General features: G+C 45.8%; 1 protein-coding gene across 3 annotated transcripts in view; it reads right to left on the bottom strand.

The window, feature by feature from the left end:
• Positions 1–22,724, bottom strand: part of stam2 (signal transducing adaptor molecule (SH3 domain and ITAM motif) 2) — a 106,105-nt gene that overhangs the window by 41,614 nt on the left and 41,767 nt on the right. Inside the window, exons 2-6 of one of the 3 annotated variants that reach the window (XM_070875266.1) lie at positions 22,454–22,538; positions 15,554–15,629; positions 12,945–13,049; positions 7,279–7,428; positions 494–566 (exon numbers count right to left, since the gene is read on the bottom strand). In XM_070875266.1, coding sequence (XP_070731367.1) covers positions 494–566; positions 7,279–7,428; positions 12,945–13,049; positions 15,554–15,629; positions 22,454–22,538 — 489 coding nt within the window. The remainder of the gene's footprint in view (positions 1–493; positions 567–7,278; positions 7,429–12,944; positions 13,050–15,553; positions 15,630–22,453; positions 22,539–22,724) is intronic. The other 2 variants (XM_070875267.1, XM_070875268.1) reach the window with 2 other exon arrangements.

Genomic DNA, 22,724 nt, shown 5'->3' with positions numbered 1-22,724 from the left:
GGTTAGGGTACAGTTCCACAGGCTCCAGTTCCAAACACAAGTGGCCGTTATTCACATGCAAACTTCACAAGCGAGTTCCAGGAGGCTTCACATGCGCGTTCCCAGGTCTGGTCCCTGGATAGCAAACAGAAGCGGGAAGGAACCCTGGCCAATTTTTAACCCCTTCTGTACTCGGAGCACCGATACTAGCTATAGCAATAATTCTCCTCCTGGCCGGTGATCTGCTAATCTGACAGAACGGTTGTCTGGGGGGTGGGCAACACGAGGCCTTACTGGTTTGCATGGCACAACTACCCACTGGATAAAATCACTGAACCATTATGGGGAGGGGAGCACCAAAACAGCAAATCTTTTAAATCAAGGTTTCGCACGCCACCTGCCATTAGCCCTGGCTCCTTTTGAACTCAATTTCAAAATTGACAAATTCCTGGAAAAAATACAATACCCACGCATTTTAAAAGCAAAAGATTCATGTTATGATCTTATTCCTTACCTTTAGCTAGATCGACATCTTCAGTACTTCTACTTATTGATGTAGTCCCATTTTTAGGCGGATTTGAAGTGCTCTGTTTAAAAAAAAAAATGAACATGTGTTCATTCTCCAAAATACATTCTCTGTCCCACTCCCTCCGTGGTGCAGTTTGGCTTCAATGCTCTTTGTCCAGTGTCCCTCTGATATAAAATGCTCAGAGGTGCTTTTAATTGCGCAATGGAAAGGTCGGTTTCTGCTCTATTGTAACAGTGTGGAGACATTTCAGCAAACAGCAAGCCCATTCAACCCACTGTGCCTGTGCTACCACCGAGTCCGTATCGGAGCTATCTAAAATGGGAAAATGCTGGAAATACTCAGCAGGTCCGGCAGCATCTGTGGCGAAGAAGCAGAGTTAACGTTTCGGGCCGATGACCCTTTGTCAGTTCTGATGAAGGGTCATCGATGCGAAACATTAACTGTTTCTCTCTCCACAGATGCTACCTGACCCGCTGAGATTCCAAGCATTTTCTGTTTTGACTCCAGATTGCAGTATCCGCAGTATTTTGCTTTTGTGTCGGAGCTATCTAATCCCATTTTTCCTTCTGCTTCACTATCTTTTAATATTTTTCTTCAAGTCTTTGTGTCGCATTCACCCTCAAATGTTATAAATAGATTTGTGCTGAATAGCCACTTGTGGTAATCAATGTTCCCTCTAATTTATCTTCGGGTGCAAGGCCCCTTTAACGGGCTGAGCAGCCCGTTCAAATTTCCGTGCACGCACGGTTTTCCCCCCATTGTGAAGCCGGCAAGCAGCCTGCGCGGCACCTCCAGACCGCTGTGTATCTGTACAGCTCAACGGGAACCTTGGTGGTCATGCACTCTACATTCTAATCCTTTTCATGAAAATAGGTCTTTCTATTCCTCATCCACTGCACTCATCATCATAGGCAGTCCCTCGAAACAAGGATGAGTTCCAAGCCGAGAACGGATGAGTTCACAGGTGTTTCAATGATATTCCGGATCCTGAAGGGTGGAAGATGCCTGTGCGTGGATTTTTTTACCACACCAGCCACCACACGGGGCTTGACAGAGCTAGGTCTTGGTCCAGTGGCAAGGGTTACCCAGGACGACTGGAGACCAGCTCTGCTGCACGGACTTAGTGCGCACACAATTGCAGTGTGGGCTGGACCGTGCTGCCCCCGGGCCCTCGCCTCTCCTGGGCCCCGATCACATCCCTCTACGAACTCTCGCCGCACCTGCTGTACCTGCCTGCACTGCAATCAGCCGTCGCCCTCCTGCAGCAGCACGCGCTGCTCCCTGCAGTGGTATACCGCCGCACGCTGCTCCCTCCAATGGCCCCGGCCTGCTGATGGTTCTGCAGGCCGGGACTGTGCCGATTTCTGGGCCGGGCCGCTGCACTGCACTATGTCAACAGTGACTAAACTCCAAATGTACTTCATTGGCTATAAAGTGCTTTGAAATGTCTGGTGGTCATGAAAGGCGCTATATAAATGCAAGTCTTACTTTCTTTACAATCGGTAATAAGAACATAAGAAATAGGAACAGGAGGAGGCCTTACGGCTCCTCGAGCCTGCTCCGTCATTTAATACGATCATGGACTCATCCGATCATGGACTCATCCGATCATGGACTCATCCGATCATGGACTCATCCGATCATGGACTCATCCGATCATGGACTCATCCGATCATGGACTCAGGTCCACTTCCCCGCCCGCTCCCCATAACCCCTTATTCCCTTATCAGTTAAGAAAATGTTTATCTCTGTCTTAAATTTATTCAATGTCCAGCTTCCACAGCTCTCCGAGGCTGCGAATTCCACAGATTTGCAACCCTCAGAGAAGAAATTCCTCCTCATCTCAGTTTTAAATGGGCGGCCCCTTATTCTAAGATTATGTCCCCTGTTCTGGTCTCCCCCATCAGCGGAAACATCCTCTCTGCATCCACTTTGTCAAGCCCCCTCATAATCTTATATGTTTCAATAAGATCACCTCTCATTTTTCTGAATTCCAATGAGTAGAGGCCCAACCTACTCAACCTTTGTTCATAAGTCAACCCCCTCATCTCCGGAATCAACCTAGTGAACCTTCTCTGAACTGCCTCCAAAGCAAGTATATCCTTTCGTAAATATGGAAACCAAAACATGCAGTATTCCAGGTGTGGCCTCACCAATACCCTGCATTAACTGTAGCAAGACTTCCCTGCATCCCCTTTGCAATAAAGGCCAAGATTCCATTGGCCTTCCTGATCACTTAATTTAACTGCACAAATTAGTTTAAATTAGTCAAGCATGACTCATCCATTATTAATTCATATTGACTATCCCCAATTAGCCCATACTTTTAAGCGCTCGTTAAACGTAACCCCAATTATAACCTCTAGCAGTTCTCCTACTTACCTGACGCTAACTGGTCTACAATTACCTGTCTTACTTCTTTCTCACCCTTTTTTTGAGCAAGATGAAATATTTACCATAGAAACATAGAAATTAGGTGCAGGAGCAGGCCAATTGAACAAGTACTTTGGTTCGGTATTCACTAAGGAGGACACAAACAACCTTCCGGATATAAAAGGGGTCAGAGGGTCTAGTAAAGAGGAGGAACTGAGGGAAATCTTTATTAGTCGGGAAATTGTGTTGGGGAAATTGATGGGATTGAAGGCCGATAAATCCCCAAGGCCTGATGGACTGCATCCCAGAGTACTTAAGGAGGTGGCCTTGGAAATAGCGGATGCATTGTCATTTTCCAACATTCCATTGACTCTGGATCAGTTCCTATGGAGTGGAGGGTAGCCAATGTAACCCCACTTTTTAAAAAAGGAGGAAGAGAAAACAGGGAATTATAGACCGGTCAGCCTGACCTCAGGTTGGGTAAAATGATGGAATCAATTATTAAGGATGTCATAGCAGCGCATTTGGAAAGAGGTGACATGATAGGTCCAAGTCAGCATGGATTTGTGAAAGGGAAATCATGCTTGACAAATCTTCTGGAATTTTTTGAGGATGTTTCCAGTAAAGTGGACAAGGGAGAACCAGTTGATGTGGTATATTTGGACTTTCAGAAGGCTTTCGACAAGGTCCCACACAAGAGATTAAAGCACATGGGATTGGGGGTAGTGTGCTGACGTGGATTGAGAACTGGTTGTCAGACAGGAAGCAAAGAGTAGGAGTAAATGGGTACTTTTCAGAATGGCAGGCAGTGACTAGTGGGGTACCGCAAGGTTCTGTGCTGGGGCCCCAGCTGTTTACATTGTACATTAATGATTTAGACGAGGGGATTAAATGTAGTATCTCCAAATTTGCAGATGACACTAAGTTGGGTGGCAGTGTGAGCTGCGAGGAGGATGCTATGAGGCTGCAGTGACTTGGATAGGTTAGGTGAGTGGGCAAATGCATGGAAGATGAAGTATAATGTGGATAAATGTGAGGTTATCCACTTTGGTGGTAAAAACAGAGAGACAGACTATTATCTGAATGGTGACAGATTAGGAAAAGGGGAGGTGCAATGAGACCTGGGTGTCATGGTACATCAGTCATTGAAGGTTGGCATGCAGGTACAGCAGGCGGTTAAGAAAGCAAATGGCATGTTGGCCTTCATAGCGAGAGGATTTGAGTACAGGGGCAGGGAGGTGTTGCTACAGTTGTACAGGGCCTTGGTGAGGCCACACCTGGAGTATTGTGTACAGTTTTGGTCTCCTAACTTGAAGGACATTCTTGCTGTTGAGGGAGTGCAGCGAAGGTTCACCAGACTGATTCCTGGGATGGTGGGACTGACCTATCAAGAAAGATTGGATCAACTGGGCTTGTATTCACTGGAGTTCAGAAGAATGAGAGGGGACCTCATAGAAACGTTTAAAATTCTGATGGGTTTAGACAGGTTAGATGCAGGAAGAATGTTCCCAATGTTGGGGAAGTCCAGAACCAGGGGTCACAGTCTAAGGATAAGGGGTAAGCCATTTAGGACCGAGATGAGGAGAAACTTCTTCACCCAGAGAGTGAACCTGTGGAATTCTCTACCATAGAAAGTAGTTGAGGCCAATTCACTAAATATATTCAAAAGGGAGTTAGATGAAGTCCTTACTACTAGGGGGATCAAGGGGTATGGCGAGAAAGCAGGAAGGGGGTACTGAAGTTGCATGTTCAGCCATGAACTCATTGAATGGCGGTGCAGGCTAGAAGGGCCGAATGGCCTACTCCTGCACCTATTTTTTATGTTTCTATTCGGCCCCTCGAGCCTGCACCGCCATTCAATAAGATCATGGCTGATCATTCAACCTCAGTACCACTTTACTTTGAACTTTCAAAAATAATTTTGGGATCGTTCTAGTTAGCGCTTCTTCCATTTCATCACTAACCTATTGGGGTCTGGTTACTGATGAACTTTCAATACTTTTTCAATCGCACAGGTGGTTCCTCTGCTACTTCTTTCACGTTCCTTTGTAAATAGAGACAAAATACCTTTTGCATGCCTCCGCCATTATCCTCGCTCATCTGTGGTGAACGTGTGCAGGTTTATGCAGAGTATTCTCCACCCCACCCACACCATTCCCAAGGAGATTATGTGGGTGGCATGGCATCTATGACGGTGTACAGTGCACATGGTCTATAGAAGGAGTGAGTTCGACAAGCCAAATAATCTTTCCAAATCTCTCAATTTTTAAAAAACTTGCTATTTTTCCCAGATGAACATGCACACACAATGCCATTATTGTATCATTTAGTTTCATTAGAAAGAAAGACTTGCATTTATATAGCACCTTTCACGACCACTGGACGTCTCAAAGTGCTTTCCAACCAATGAAGTACTTCTGAAGTACACTGTTGTAATGTGGGCAACACAGCAGCCAATTTGCACACAGCAAACTCCCACAAATAGCAATGTGATAATAACCAAATAATCTGGTTTCATTATGTTGATTGAGGGATAAATATTGGACTGGACAGTGGGGATAACTCCCATCTCATCCGAAAGATGGCACCTCCGACAGTGCAGCACTCCCTCAGCACTGCACTGGAGGGTCAGCCTAGATTTATGTGCTCAAGTCCCTGGAGTGGGACTTGAACCCACAACCTTCTGACGCAGAGGTGAGTGTGCTGCCCACTGAGCCACAGCTGACACTATTAGCAGTGACAGAGACTTGAGGGAAAACTCAAGCACCACCTTTTTCTTTTGATTCCAAGTCTTTTCCTTGGAGGGTGCACAACTTTTTTTGCTCTGTTCCCTATAGTTTTCCCTGCAGCCTGGCAAGTTCTGGAGGCTCCCGAGCTGCTGCCACCACCGATGACCCTCGTGGCTAACTGGCAGGAGATGGGCAACTGCAGCCCAGCAAAGGCTCCCCACACAACACTCTCGTGCTGCTTCAATAGCATCGGTTGACCACACCATTCTCCTCCAACCCCTCTCCTCCATCGTCCAACTGGGAGGGACTGCCCTCACCTGGCTCCATTCTTATCTATCCAGTCATAGCCACAGAATCATCTGCAATGGTTACTCCTTCTGCTCCTGTACCATTTCCTCTGGTGTCCCCCCCAAGGATCGATCCTCGGTCCCCTCCTATTTCTCATCTACATGCTGCCCCTCGGCGACATCATCCAAAAACACATCAGGGTTCCACATGTACGCTGGTGACACCCAGCTCTACCTCACCGCCACCTCTCTCTCTCTCTCTCGATCCTGCCACAGTCTCGTCAGACATCCAGTACTGGGGTGAGCAGAGATTTCCTCCAACGAAATACTGGGAAGCCCGAAGCTTTCGACTCCATCCCTCTCCCCAACATGTGGCTTGGTGTCAAATTTTGTTTGGTAACAGTCCTGTGATGCGCCTTGGGACATTTTACTACATCATAGGTGCTATATAAATACAAGTTGTAATACAGGTTGAACCTCCCTTATCCGGCACCCTCGGGACCTGGCCTGTTCCGAATGAGGGATATTTCCCGAGAGGGGGAGCGTGTGTGTGTGCCGATTGGCTGGAACGACTGTCAGACAGTCAGTCTCAGCTCACATTGGAGGCCAAACTATTCTAGAATTAGGATATCCTCAAAATCTATGGAATGGTTAGCTGATCCAAAATATTAAAAAGGTAAGTACTTTGAAAACATTTTCTGAACAATTTTTATTGGAATTTCCATCAGTGTGGTATCGGAGGGGCACCAGGCCCCGATGTGCTCTAGGTTGAGGGGGCTTCTGCTACTGCCGATCACTTTTCTGGATTTTCTGTTTAACTGAATGATTTAATTAAATAATAAAGGAAAGGTATTATCGTTGTGCCGAAAAAGGGATTGGGAAACCTGGGGTGAGACGGGGGGCAGAGTTCTTCGCATGCGCCATCCGGCGGCTGGAAATGGTGCCGGACCAGGGGTGGTGCCAGATAAGAGAGGTTTAATCTGTAGTTAAAAGTGTACAGGTACCTCCCTTTCCAACATTCAGGGTGCTTGGGGGAAATGCATCACAATGTATTTTTCTCTTTTCAAACAAAGTTGCCAAAGTGCAGCACCTCCTAAACCCACGACCTCCACCACCTAAAATGGCGAAGGCAGCAGCTGCATGGGAGAACCAAGTCACACACCATCCCAACATCCGTCACTGTTCCTTCAGCGTCGCCGAGTCAAAATCCTGAACTCCCGAACGATGCTGTGTGGGAGTACCGTCACCACACGGGCTGCAGCGGTTCAAGGCAGTAGCTCACCATCGCCTTCTCAAGCGCAAGTAGGAATGGGCAACAAATGCTGGCCTTTCTAGCGACATCCATATCCCAAGAATGAACGTTTGGGGGAAAAAAAGGTACCTGAGATCCAGCTGAGGGAAAGGAGACGCCATCTTCTTTAAGTGCTTTGATGGTAGCAGCAATAAGACTGAGCTGGGGATCCTTGTGAAACTCCTCCAACCATTCCACCATTAATGCCTTCAGCTTCTCACACACTTTCGGATGAGCCTGCTAATAAACAGTACACTGAGCGGTTAATATAAAAAAAAAAGCCGAAGCTATATCAGCAACTCTTCCAAGTGCTCCCACAGTTTCTTGGCCAACATTTCCCTCCCCTTCGGTCAACATTCCTCACTTAACCAACACCGTCATAAACAAATTCACTTCACTGCCATTTGTTGCGATCTTGTCATGCACAAAGTTTTGCTTCATTTGCCCACATTCAATAAGATCATGGCCGAAACTCGACCTCAACACCACTTTCCTGACTGATCTCCATATCCCTTGATTTCCCTAGAGTGCAAGAATCTATCTATCTCAGCCTTAGAAAACCTCAACAACAGCCCTCAGGGATAGAGAATTACAACGATTCACAACCCTCTGAGTAAACATATTACTCAGCTCAGTCTTAAATGCCGACTCTTTATCCTGAGACTAGGCCCTCTAGTTCTATACAGTCCAGCCAGTGGAAACAACCTCTCAGCATCTCCCCGGTCATAAGAAATAGGAGCAGGAGTGGGCCATTTGGCCCTTCGAGCCTGCTCTGCCATTTAATAAGATCATGGCTGATCTGATCATGGACTCAGCTCCAGTTCACTGCCCGCTCCCCATAACCTTTACTCCCTTAACACTCAAAAATCTGTCTATCGCCACCTTAAATATATTCAATGACCCAGCTTCCACAGCTCTCTGGGGCAGAGAGTTCCATAGCTTTACAACCCTCAGAAGAAATTTCTCCTCATCTCAGTTTTAAATGGGTGGCCCCTTATTCTGAGACGATGTCCCCTAGTTTTAGTTTCTCCTATGAGTGGAAACATCCTCTCTGCATCCGCCTTGTCGAGCCCCCTCATTATTTTATATGTTTCGATAAGATCACCTCTCATCCTGAATTCCAATGAGTATAAGCCCAACCTACTCAACCTATCTTCATAAGTCAACCCCCTCATCTCCGGAATCTACCAAGTGAACCTTCTCTGAACAGCCTCCAATGGAAGTATATCCTTCCTTAAATACGGAGACCAAAACTGTATGCTGTACTCTAGGTGTGGCCTCACCAATACCCTGCACAGTTGTAGCAGGACTTCTCTGCTTTTATACTCCATTCCCCTTGCAATAAAGGCCAAATTCCATTTGCCTTCCTGATCACTTGCTGTACCTGCATACTAACTTTTTGTGTTTCATGCACAAGGATCCTTAGGTCTCTGTGTACTGCAGCATTTTGCAATTTTTCTCCATTTAAATTATAATTTGCTTTTCTATTTTTTCTGCCAAGGTGGATAACCTCACATTTTCCCACATTATACTCCATATGCCAAATTTTTATATCCCTTTACAGATTTTGTGTGTCCTCCTCACAATTTGCTTTCCCATCCACCTTTGTATCAGCAGCAAACTTGGCTATGTTACACTCGGTCCCTTCATCCAAGTTATTAATATAGATTGTAAATAGTTGAGGCCCCTACACCGTTCCCTGCGGCATCCTACTAGATACTGTTTGCAGCCGGAAAATGACCCATTTATCCCGACTCTCTTATGTGTTAGCCAATCCTCTATCTGTGCTAATATATTACCCCCAACCCTGTAAACTTTTATCTTGTGCAGTAACCTTTTATGTGGCACCTTATCGAATGCCTTCTGGAAGTCCAAATACATATCGACTGGTTCCCCTTTATCCACCCTGCTCGTTACAGTCTCAAAAGAACTACAGCAAATTTGTCAAACATGATTTCCCTTTCATAGAACCATGCTGGCTCTGCTTGATTGAATTATGCTTTTCCAAATGTCCTGCTACTGCTTCCTTAATAATGGACTCCAGCATTTTCCCAACAGATGTTTGGCTAACTGGTCTATAGTTTCCTGCTTTCTGTCTGCCTCCTTTTTTTTTTTAAAAAAAAAGGGGGGTTACATTTGCAGTTTTCCAATCTGCTGGGACCTCGTCCAACTGTGTAGCTATTGTTAGGGTGCCTATAGACTATGCCCACCAGTGACATTTCCCCCTTATTATTCCTCATCTTCATCAAAACTGATTCAACATCTTCTGAGCCAATATTGTTTCTCACTAACAACTGATCCTTTATTATCAGAACTACCCCACCCCCTTTTCGTTTCTGTCTGTCCTTCCAAATTGCCAAAATATTTAGTTCCCAGCCTTGGTCACCTTGCAACCACGTCTCTGTAATGGCAACAGTTCATACCCATTTGTATCTATTGGTGCTGTCAACTCATCTATTTTGTTACAAATGCTGCGTGCATTTAAATTTGTTTTTTTTAACCATTTTTTCCTGCTTTGACCCCACTTTCTGATTCAGCTTTATGTTTACACATTTTGTCCCTTCCGGTCATGCTCTGGGTTTCATTGCTCCCAGTGCTATCCTGCTCAACAGCCTTCTCCTTATTCTTTGACTTTTTAAATTCCCGCTCACCTGAACCCTCCGCGCCCTCTCTACAGCCCGAGCTATTTGATTGCCCAGGACCCTAGTCTCAGCACGGTCTAAGTGGAGCCCGTCCCAATGGAACAGCTCCCTCTTACCTCAGCCAGTGTCCCAAGAAGCCAAACCCATTTCTCCCACACCAGTCTTTGAGCCACGTGTTTAACTCTCTGATCTTATTTACCCGATGCAAATTTGCTCGTGGCTCAGGTAGTAATCCAGAGATTACCACCTTTGTGGTTCTGCTATTTAATCTGTCAATCCCCCTCAGAATCTTATGTTTCTATGAGATCACCTCTCATTCATCTAAACTCCAGAGACGAGAGGCCCATTCTACTCAATCTCTTCTCATAGGACAATGCTCTCATCCCAGGAATCAATCTAGTGAACCTTTGTTGCATTGCCTCCAAGACAAATATATTCTTCATAAACAGTGACAGTGCTTCAGCGTAATTCATTGTACGTGAAGCACTAAGACATTCGAGATAAGATGCTATATAAAGGCACATCTTTTTTCATTATTATGGCACCCAAAAATTATATGCCACAGTCAGAATTTTCATTAACAACTTGCTCAGTAGCCTAGTGAGCACAGACTGCCCGTCGGTGTCGCAATAAATCGCAGAGGGTAGGACGTCGCATGCTCAAACCCTGGTCTGTGTCGAGTTGGCTGATCTTAGGCAGGAACTGATAGTGTCTAGCTGCTGACCTGACCTCAGCCACGCTTACAACTCCTAATCATTCTTCAAATGACCCTGTATATCAAGTATGGACAAGATTGGGCTTAGATGCAACACACTTAGAAACATAGAAATCTACAGCGCAGAAGGAGGCCATTTCAGCCCATCGCCCGACAAAGAGCCGCACGGCCCTCGGTCAGCAGCTCTGAAGGTTACATATAAACCTATGAACAATGGCGGAAAGGTAAAGAGCACCCTGCCCAACCAGTCCGCCCCACACAACTGCGACACCCCTTGCACCGAAACATTCTACACTCCATCCCAACCGGAGCCATGTGATCTCCTGGGAGAGGCAAAAGCCAGATTAAAAGCCCAGGCCAATTTGGGGGAAAAAGAAAGCTGGGAAAATTCCTCTCCGACCCATCCAGGCGATCGAAACTTGCTGGCTGGACTCTCGCATGAAGAAAGCCCAGTCGGAATGGTGCCCCAGGGAGAGTTAGAACCTTCATTGGGGAAAACAATGGGCAAAACAACAAAAATTCAAACAGCACCCCCAGATCTACCGGAGAGATTGGTGACATACACACTGTAAATTTAGCCGTGTAATACTGATTAGAAATGCAGGAAAATATGGAGGACGTTTGGTGAGATCAGCACGCTACCCGGATAAAGGCTGGGGCCAGGCCAGAAACAATATCAATAAAGGCATATTTCATGACATCCCTCAGCCTTCTCTTTTCTAGAGAAATAAGCCTCAGCTTGTTAAATCTTTCCTGATAATTATAACTTCTCACTTCTGGTATCATCCTTGTAAATCTTTTTTTTTTTTGCACCTTCTCCAGTGCCTCTATAATCCTCGTTGTAATATGGAGATCAGAACTGCACACAAGTTTAGCATAGCTTCTCTGCTTTTCAATTCTATCCCTCTAGAAATTAACTCCAGTGGCTTAGTTTGCTATCACACAGCAAAGAACATGGCTGTAACGGGACAGAATTTGGCTCTGGGACTCGGCTCATTGTTACCAGTGAGTTCTTTTGTGCGAGTGTCAAAAGTAGCGTAATTCCGTAATTCTGACACAGCCAGGTGTGCGCGCGCGCCTTTCTTCAGCAGTGCGTCTGCAAGCGACCAGAAAACCAGCGCAAATCAAGGAAAATTCCGACTGCCCCTGTTTGAATAGGTGGGGGGCGCGAAGCTATTACAATAAACGTTTAACTGTTTCAGCGAGGGTTACGGTAGAGTGGCATAAATGGCTCAGGAAACGCTGGCCTGGTGTAAAACCTAATATAGCTTACTCACGCCATAATTTCCTAAAAATTCTGCGCGAACGTTCCCCAGGGAACCCGCGCAGCCAACTTTTCAATGTAGAAATTCGCATACACCATATTTTGAATGGCTCGCACTGCTCCTGAAAGGGGCCACACACAGGGCCAGAAACAATGACAAGGAACATTGGCGTACGATGCAGATACACCATGGCGCGAGTTTTCAGAATGCTCCGGACCATTATAATGGTTACATTTGCACACTGTTCATGCTTAGCTGCAGATAACAGTTTGATTCATCGCACGGGGACAGGAAAAGAAACAGCAACACTAACATTGCAAACTCGTCAGGTAATCCACTTTGGTGGCAAAAACAGGAAGGCAGAATATTATCTGAATGGCGGCAGATTGGGAAAAGGGGAGGTGCAACGAGACCTGGATGTCATGGTACATCAGTCATTGAAGGTTGGCATGCAGGTGCAGCAGGCAAATGGCATGTTGGCCTTCATAGCGAGGGGATTTGAGTATAGGAGCAGGGAGGTCTTATTGCAGTTGTACAGGGCCTTGGTGAGGCCTCATCTGGAATATTGTGTTCAGTTTTGGTCTCCTAATCTGAGGAAGGACGTTTTTGCTATTGAGGGAGTGCAGCGAAGGTTTACCAGACTGATTCAGGACTGACATATGAGGAGAGACTGGATCGACTGAGCCTGTATTCACTGGTGTTCAGAAGAATGAGACGGGATCTCATAGAAAGATACAAGATTCTGACAGGACTGGACAGGTTAGATGCAGGAAGAATGTTCCCGATGTTGGGAGAGTCCAGAACTAGGGGTCACAGTCTAAGGATAAGTGGTAAGCCATTTAGGACCGAGATGAGGAGAAACTTCTTCACTCAGAATTGTTAACCTGTGGAATTCTCTACCGCAGAGAGTTGTTGATGCCAGTTCGTTAGATATATTCAAAGGGGAGTTAGATATGGCCCTTATGGCTAAAGGGATCAAGGGTTATGGAGAGAAAGCAGGAAAGGGGTACTGTGGTGAATGATCAGCCATGATATTGAATGGCGGTGCAGGCTTAAAGGGCCGAATGGCCTACTCCTGCACCTATTTTCTATGTTTCTACGTCAGGGATTACTGGAAACTCGGGTTTACTGTACCTTATTATATACACTTAATAAACTTCCAACTTCACTTGTGAAGTCCCGAGAACATATTTCTAGGTGGAAAATCCTCCCACAGTTCGAGACACAGGCACCTAGTAACTGTAAATTGAGAGAGCAGAGTGGAGAGAGTTATTTACTTCGACCATCATCAGCACAAAGTGAATACCTAGAAGAGGGTTTAAAAAAAGCATTAGAAGTACAACAAATCAATACGCATTGACTAATTAGACCTTTGACAAAGATTTAAGTGTGGTCACAGCACTAACCAGGTAGTTAAGCTGCTCTCATTACACTGGAAATCCTCAGATTGCTGACCTTAAGAGACACTTAACAAGCAAAGGGTTGTGTTGGAAATATGACTGTTCACTTGGCAACTCTCCATTCCAAATAGGAACGATGGATTGCGCCTTCACAAACCAGGGTGTCCGCAAAGTGGGAATCATAATTACGAGCTTGAAGGCTACTATGATTTACATCTTGTCAATTTGAAAAACGTGTGGTGCTGATTTTTTTTGTGGGGGCAAAAAAGTGAATATTTCTATATAAAGCAGGGAGTACTGGTGTGATACCAGCAGCGAAAATTGCCTCGAAGAGTTACTGAGCTAGCCAGCTGAAATGGTGCTGATCAGAGCTCGTTAGTTTAGTTGTGCCTGAATTATCACGGCACCATTTACAAGCTCCGCTTCATTGTGGCATCAGGCAACGCCCACTGCCACCCTCCCGGAAAAAAAAACTCGCAGGTATTTGACTCCCCTCAAGCCGGACCTGGATGGAGGGCAATTATGATACCCCGCAGTCTCATCCCCCCCCGCCCGCAAAAAAAGCAACTTACAATATCAGGAAGCAGGGATATTCATGGTCTCTGTGGCAGAGTGCCTCAAAAGAAAGACACGAATAACCTCCCGAAAATACTAGGGGACCGAGGGTCTAGCAAGGAGGAGGAACTGAGGGAAATCCTGATTAGTCATGAAATGGTGTTAGGGAAATTGATGGGATTGAAGGCCGATAAATCCCCAGGGCCTGATAGTATGCATCCCAGAGAACTTAAGGAAGTGGCTCTCGAAATAGTAGATGCATTGGTGATCATTTTCCAACATTCCATGGACTCTGGATCAGTTCCTTTGGATTGGAGGGTAGCTAATGTAACAACACTTTTTAAAAAAGGAGGGAGAGAGAAAACAGGGAATTCTAGACCGGTTAGCCTGACATCGGTATTGGGGAAAATACTGGAATCAATTATTAAAGATGTAATAGCAGTGCATTTGGAAAGCAGCGACATGATCGGTCCAAGTCCGCATGGATTTATGAAAGGAAAATCATGCTTGACAAATCTTCTAGAATGTAGTGTATTTGGACTTTCAAAAGGCTTTTGACAAGGTCCCACACAAGAAATTAGTGTGCAAAATTAAGGCACATGGGCAGATAGGAAGCAAAGAGTAGGAATAAACGGGTCCTTTTCAAAATGGCAGGCAGTGGGGTCCCGCAAGGTTCAGTGCTGGGACCCCAGCTATTTACAACATATATTAATGATTTAGACAAAGGAATTGAATGTAATATCTCCAGGTTTGCAGATGACACTAAGCTGGGTGGCAGTGTGAGCTGTGAGGAGGATGCTAAGAGGCTGCAGGGTGACTTAGACAGGTTAGGAGAGTGGGCAAATGCATGGCAGATGCAGTATAATGTGGATAAATGTGAGGTTAGCCACTTTGGTGGCAAAAACAGGAAGACAGATTATCTGAATGGTGACAGATTACTAAAAGGGGAGGTGCAAGGAGACTTAGGTGTCATGGGCAATCAGTCATTGAAAGTTGGCATGCAGGTACAGCAGGCGGTGAAGAAAGCAAATGGCATGTTGGCCTTCATAGCGAGAGGATTTGAGTATAGGAGCAGGGAGTTCTTGCTGCAGTTGTACAGGGCCTTGGTAAGGCCACATCTTGAGTATTGTGTGCAGTTTTGGTCTCCTAATCTGAGGAAGGACATTCTTGCTATTTGAGGGAGTGCAGCAAAGGTTCACCAGACTGATTCCCGGGATGGCAGGACTGACATATGAAGAAAGACTGGATCGACTAGGCCTTTATACACTGGAATTTAGAAGAATGAGAGGGGATCTCATAGAAGCATATAAAATTCTGACAGGATTGGACAGGTTAGATGCAGGAAGAATGTTCCTGATGTTGGGGAAGTCCAGAACCAGGGGTCACAGTCTAAGGATAAGGGATAAGGGGTAAGCCATTTAGGACCGAGATGAGGAGAAACTTCTTCACCCAGAGAGTGGTGAACCTGTGGAATTCTCTACCACAGAAAGTTGTTGAGGCCAGTTCGTTGGACATATTCAAAAGGGAGTTAAATGTGGACCTTAAGGATAAAGGGATTAGAGGGTATGGAGAGAAAGCAGTAATGTGGTACTAAAGTTGCATGATCAGCCATGGTCATATATTGAATGGTGGTGCAGGCTCGAAGGGCCAAATGGCCTGTTCCTGCACCTACTTTCTAAAACAGGTTACATTTCACCACTCAGCCATGAGCTTTAAGAGATGGAAGAGAAAGTTTCATCTTAAACACTAAAGAAGTGAAAGGGCTGGAGCTGAACCAGCCCCACTCACCGTTAACGCCTTCATCGCCACGTGAGGATTTTTGTGATTTACTCTCTTCATAATGGCCTTCAGACAATCTTTTGCCCTAAAGTTAATGGAATGCACAAAATGACTTGCGTTAAAAAAATTTTTAATGATGTATGCAAAAGCTACAACCCAACAGGCAGATTCCAGTCTCCAGCATTCCCTGACCAAACAATTAAACTGAGTGACCTTTAAACTCTGTGCACTTGAATCACAATTAGACTGTAAGATGCCAGTCCGCCCTGAAATGAACGGCGAGCTCAATTACAAGAATGCAAAATGGACACACCTAACAATGGAGTTACACGCGAATATACTTCCGCAGAATTGTGTTACATGGCTCCTGCCCTTAGTAAGTCAGAGGATGCACTGTTTAATGTCAACAATGCTACGCAAGAGCCACAAACATAAATAAAAACAGAAAACGCTGATATACACAGACACACACACATGGGTGCGCCGATGGAGGGTCTCACCCGAAACAACTGCCTTGCCTTTGCTCTTTTCGGATGCTGTGTAATGCTAGCATGTAGTTTTTATTTCCTATTCTCATTTTGTTTTATCCATTTATAAGTACGCCAGACAAATCAAGTAAAAGGCAAGAAAATACGTAATCATTTTGGAACAATGTTCCCGCACGGGCTGTGCAGACAACTCAATTGTTCGCGCACACGCAGTTATTTTAATGGTAACACTCGACCAGCTCCGTTGGGCGGGTCACATTGTTCGCATGCCTGACAACACTCCCAAAGCAAGCGCTCTACTCGGAACTCCTACACGGCAAGTGAGCCCCAGGTTTCAAGGACACCCTCAAAGCCTCCTTGATAAAAATGCAACATCCCCACCGACACCTGACCAAAGACCGCCCTAAGTGGAGGAAGAGCATCCGGGAGGGCGCTGAGCGCCTCGAGTCTCGTTGCCGAGAGCATGCTGAAAACAAGCGCAGGCAGCGGAAGGAGCGTGCGACAAACCTGTCCCACCCACCCTTTCCTTCAACCACTATCTGTCCCACCTGTGACAGAGACTGTAATTTCCATATTGGACTGTTCAAGCACCTAACAACTCACTTTTAGAGTGGAAGCAAGTTTTCCTCGAATTCGAGGGACTGCCTATGATGACGAAATCTGTTGATGGCCTGCATGGGACCTCCAGATCGCTGTGTGGCTTAACGCGAACGTTGGTCGCCAGCACAGACAGCCTGCTCAGAATGCTTGAGCAGTGCAAGGAAGGTAGTGCAGGGGTCCCCTGTGGTCATCCCCCTGCAAAACAGATACACTGCTTTAAGTACTGTTGAGGGGGATGACTCATCAGGGGAGGGCAGCAGCAGCCAAGTTCATGGCACCGTGGCTGGCTCTGTTGCACAGGAGGGCAGGAAAAGGAGTGGGAGAGCGATAGTGATAGGGGATTCAATTGTAAGGGGAATAGATAGGCGTTTCTGCGGCCGCAACCGAGACTCCAGGATGGTATGTTGTCTCCCTGGTGCAAGGGTCAAGGATGTCTCGGAGCGGGTGCAGGACATTCTAAAAAGGGAGGGAGAACAGCCAGTTGCCGTGGTGCACATTGGTACCAATGACATAGGTTGAAAAAAAAGGGATGAGATCCGACAAAACAAATTTAAGGAGCTAAATTAAAAAGTAGGACCTCAAAAGTAGTAATCTCGGGATTGCTACCAGTGCCACGTGCTAGTCAGAGTAGGAATCATAGGCTAGCGCAGATGAATACGTGGCTTGAGCAGTGGTGCAGCAGGGAGGGATTCAAATTCCTGGGGCATTGGAACCGGTTCTGGGGGAGGTGGGACCAGTACAAACCAGACGGTCTGCACCTGGGCAGGACCGGAACCAATGTCCTAGGAGGAGTGTTTGCTAGTGCTGTTGGGGAGGAGTTAAACTAATATGGCAGGGGGATGGGAACCAATGCAGGGAGACAGAGGGAAACAAAAAGGAGACAAAAGCAAAAGACAGAAAGGAGATGAGGAAAAGTGGAGGGCAGAGAAACCCAAGGCAAAGAACAAAAAGGGCAACTGTACAGCAAAATTCTAAAAGGACAAAGGGTGTTAAAAAAACAAGCCTGAAGGCTTTGTGTCTTAATGCAAGGAGTATCCGTAATAAGGTGGATGAATTAACTGTGCAAATAGATGTTAACAAATATGATGTGATTGGGATTACGGAGACATGGCTCCAGGATGATCAGGACTGGGAACTCAACATCCAGGGGTATTCAACATTCAGGAAGGATAGAATAAAAGGAAAAGGAGGTGGGGTAGCATTGCTGGTTAAGGAGGCGATTAATGCAATAGTTAGGAAGGACATTAGCTTGGATGATGTGGAATCTATATGGGTAGAGCTGCAGAACACCAAAGGGCAAAAAACGTTAGTGGGAGTTGTGTACAGACCTCCAAACAGTAGTAGTGATGTTGGGGAGGGCATCAATTAGGAAATTAGGGGTGCATGCAATAAAGGTGCAGCAGTTATCATGGGTGACTTTAATATGCACATAGATTGGGCTAACCAAACTGGAAGCAATACGGTGGAGGAGGATTTCCTAGAGTGCATAAGGGATGGTTTTCTAGACCAATATGTCGAGGAACCAACTAGGGGGGAGGCCATCTTAGACTGGGTGTTGTGTAATGAGAGAAGATTAATTAGCAATCTCGTTGTGCGAGGCCCCTTGGGGAAGAGTGACCATAATATGGTGGAATTCTACATTAGGATGGAATGAAACAGTTAATTCAGAGACATGGTCCAGAACTTAAAGAAGGGTAACTTTGAAGGTATGAGGCGTGAATTGGCTAGGATAGATTGGCGAATGATACTTAAGGGGTTGACTGTGGATGGGCAATGGCAGACATTTAGAGACCGCATGGATGAACTACAACAATTGTACATTCCTGTCTGGCGTAAAAATAAAAAAGGGAAGGTGGCTCAACCATGGCTATCAAAGGAAATCAGGGATAGTATTAAAGCCAAGGAAGTGGCATACAAATTGGCCAGAAATAGCAGCGAACCCGGAGACTGGGAGAAATTTAGAACTCAGCAGAGGAGGACAAAGGGTTTGATTAGGGCAGGGAAAATGGAGTACGAGAAGAAGCTTGCAGGGAACATTAAGACGGATTGCAAACGTTTCTATAGATATGTAAAGAGAAAAAGGTTAGTAAAGACAAACGTAGGTCCCCTGCAGTCAGAATCAGGGGAAGTCATAACGGGGAACAAAGAAATGGCAGACCAATTGAACAAGTACTTTGGTTCGGTATTCACTAAGGAGGACACGAACAACCTTCCGGATATAAAAGGGGTCAGAGGGTGAAGTAAAGGGGAGGAACTGAGGGAAATTCTTATTAGTCGGGAAATTGTGTTGGGGAAATTGATGGGATTGAAGGCCGATAAATTCCCAGGGCCTGATGGACTGCATCCCAGAGTACTTAAGGAGGTGGCCTTGGAAATAGCGGAAGCATCGACAATCATTTTCCAACATTCCATTGACTCTGGATCAGTTCCTATCGAGTGGAGGGTAGCCAATGTAACCCCACTTTTTAAAAAAGGAGGGAGAAAACAGGGAATTATAGACCGGTCAGCCTGACATCGGTAGTGGGTAAAATGATGGAATCAATTATTAAGGATGTCATAGCCGCGCATTTGGAAAGAGGTGACATGATAGGTCCAAGTTAGCATGGATTTGTGAAAGGGAAATCATGCTTGACAAATCTTCTGGAATTTTTTGAGGATGTTTCCAGTAGAGTGGACAAGGGAGAACCAGTTGATGTGGTATATTTGGACTTTCAAAAAGGCTTTCGACAAGGTCCCACACAAGAGATTAATGTGCAAAGTTAAAGCACATGGGATTGGGGGTAGTGTGCAGGCGTGGATTGAGAACTGGTTGTCAGACAGGAAGCAAAGAGTAGGAGTAAATGGGTACTTTTCAGAATGGCAGGCAGTGACTAGTGGGGTACCGCAAGGTTCTGTGCTGGGGCCCCAGCTGTTTACATTGTACATTAATGATTTGGACGAGGGGATTAAATGTAGTATCTCCAAATTTGCAGATGACACTAAGTTGGGTGGCAGTGTGAGCTGTGAGGAGGATGCTATGAGGCTGCAGAGCGACTTGGATAGGTTAGGTGAGTGGGCAAATGCATGGCAGATGAAGTATAATGTGGATAAATGTAAGGTTATTCACTTTGGTGGTAATAACAGAGAGACAGACTATTATCTGAATGGTGACAGATTAGGAAAAGGGGAGGGGCAACGAGATCTGGGTGTCATGGTACATCAGTCATTGAAGGTTGGCATGCAGGTACAGCAGGCGGTTAAGAAAGCAAATGGCATGTTGGCCTTCATAGCGAGGGGATTTGAGTACAGGGGCAGGGAAGTGTTACTATAGTTGTACAGGGCCTTGGTGAGGCCACACCTGGAGTATTGTGTACAGTTTTGGTCTCCTAACCTGAGGAAGGACATTCTTGCTACTGAGGGAGTGCAGCGAAGGTTCACCAGACTGATTCCTGGGATGGCAGGACTGACCTATCAAGAAAGACTGGATCAACTGGGCTTGTATTCATTGGAGTTCAGAAGAATGAGAGGGGACCTCATAGAAACGTTTAAAATTCTGATGGGTTTAGACAGGTTAGATGCAGGAAGAATGTTCCCAATGTTGGGGAAGTCCAGAACCAGGGGTCACAGTCTAAGGATAAGGGGTAAGCCATTTAGGACCGAGATGAGGAGAAACTTCTTCACCCAGAGAGTGGTGAACCTGTGGAATTCTCTACCACAGAAAGTTGTTGAGGCCAATTCATTAAATATATTCAAAAAGGAGTTAGATGTAGTCCTCACTACTAGGGGGATCAAGGGATATGGCGAAAAAGCAGGAATGGGGTACTGAAGTTGCATGTTCAGCCATGAACTCATTGAATGGCGGTGCAAGCTAGAAGGGCCGAATGGCCTACTCCTGCACCTATTTTCTATGTTTCTATGAAATCGTCGTGGCAATAATAGACAGTACGCTTTTTTGTAGCCTGTGTGTTTGAGCGCTCAAACGGTCATCCTCCAGACACAAGCCAGCTTTTGAAGGAACCGATAAATTTCTGCCAGGATTCTCCACAATTCAAGGAGACATGGTACGAAAATTTCACACACACACACACACACACACAAAAAAAGATGTTCCAACCGGCAATGGTTGTCCTCCAATGGGCTCACCCAAGTGGGCATAATTTGCGAGAGATATTTACCAACAGGAAATTCCAGGAGGGGTCACTGGCGATGTCCCTGTTAGGCTGCGCAGCGGTCTGGAGCTCCTGCGCAAGCAGCTCACTGGCGATTACATGGGAGAAACCGCGTGCGCGCGAAGATTTGAATGGGTCGCGCAGCTAATTAAAAGGGCCGTTTGTTGAACTGCTTGCTTGCTCTTTTTCGTTTCACTGCTTTAAACGTCAGATTACACACACACTCTTATAGTAATGGCAGGATCAGGTCTTTATTTAAATCTTCATACTATACAAAAAACAGTATGAAAGTTACTGAGACAGACACTTCACAAAACCAGTGCCTGCTCACTGCTCTCGAGACACACACGTTCCGTTTTCCAGTGTTTCTGCTCTCATCATCATAGGCAGTCCCTCGGAATCGAGGAAGACTTGCTTCCACTCTTAACTTGGGTCCTTAGGTGACTGAACAGTCCAATACGAGAACCACAGTCCCTGTCACAGGTGGGACAGATAGTCGCTGAACGTAAGGGAGGTTTGCCACATGCTCCTTCCGCTGCCTGCGCTTGATTTCTGCATGCTCTTGGCGATGAGACTCGAGGTTCTCAACGTTCTCCCTGATTCACTTCCTCCACTTAGGGTGGTCTTTGGCCAGGGACTCCCAGGTGTCAGTGGGGATGTTGTACTTTATCAGGGAGGATTTGAGGATGTCCTTGTAGCGTTTCCTCTGCCCACCTTTGGCTCGTTTGCCGTGAAGGAGTTCAGAGTAGAGCGCTTGCTTTGGGAGTCTCGTGCCTGGCATGCGGACAATGTGGTCTGCCCAGTGGAGCTGATCAAGTGTGGTCAGTGCTTCAATGCTGGGGATGTTGGCCTGGTCAAGGACGCTAATGTTGGTGCGTCTGTCCTCCCAGGGAAATTTGTAGGATCTTGCGGAGAAATCGTTGGTGGTATTTCTCCAGCGACTTGAAGTGTCTAGTGCTAAAACAGTGTTCGCTCACATCTCTCATACAAAATCAGGTCTTTGAACTCTATATCTCATACGTACCATCAGTAAAGCATGTTACAGCAAAACTACATACAAATACTCTCAGAATGACAATATAAACTAAACAACCAGCCACTCAGCCTCCTGAAATTGGTTTATTACCGGTCAACTCTTGCCATGAATTTTATTACTATAACACAGAGGTGACCAAATTGACACATTTCAACATGGCTGAGTAACTCTCACAGCTTCTAGCTTCTCTTGTCCTGTGAAGACATTCTCTGCTTTGGTCTAAACGTCAATTTGCAATCCATGCTCAATCAGTAAAGCTGCTTGAACTGAAGCCAGACTGCGCTGAAAGCGAGGTATTCGGTCAATACGGGCTTTTGCTCCAAAAGGAAAAAAATGACCGCTCACTGGATAGTGATCAGGAGTAGGTACAGTGACCAATTTCCCCCCTCTTTAAAATCGGGGCTGATTGCAGTGAGCCCATTGCCACTCTGGCTATAATCAGGCAACTCAGCGCAGGCCAGGGATCAAAGCCAGCACACTCCTGGTCTGTAGGGCTCAATTACTCATTTGCTGAATCCCTCAGAGCCATTGAGAAAACTTCGAAAGGGTGTGCGCTTCAAAAAATGATTTAAAAGGGGGGGAAAAATGCAAGTTGAAGAGGAAGAGAAATAAGTTAAAATACAACTTCCATCCATACCCATTTGGTGTAGTCCCAACACGATCACAGATATCCATGATGAGTGTCCAGTCTTCACTGGTGTTGTGCTCATTCGTGGCTTTTTCTGAAGGAAAAAAAAAAAGAGATGAGTTACATTGGGCATACAGCACAGAAACAGGCCATTTGACCCAACCGGTCTAGAAAAGTGAATCGGCAATCACTATTAACTTTTGCGCATAAAGTGTGGTGTGTCACTGGTGGGGGGAATTTAACACTTTATTTGCATCTGGTAACTGCATCATAGGTTAGG

This window comes from Pristiophorus japonicus, chromosome 3 (genome assembly GCF_044704955.1).
Source record: "Pristiophorus japonicus isolate sPriJap1 chromosome 3, sPriJap1.hap1, whole genome shotgun sequence".
Taxonomy (NCBI): Eukaryota; Metazoa; Chordata; class Chondrichthyes; family Pristiophoridae; genus Pristiophorus; species Pristiophorus japonicus.
The sequence above is the reverse complement of the archived record's forward strand: the minus strand, read 5'-3'. Positions and strand labels throughout refer to the sequence as shown.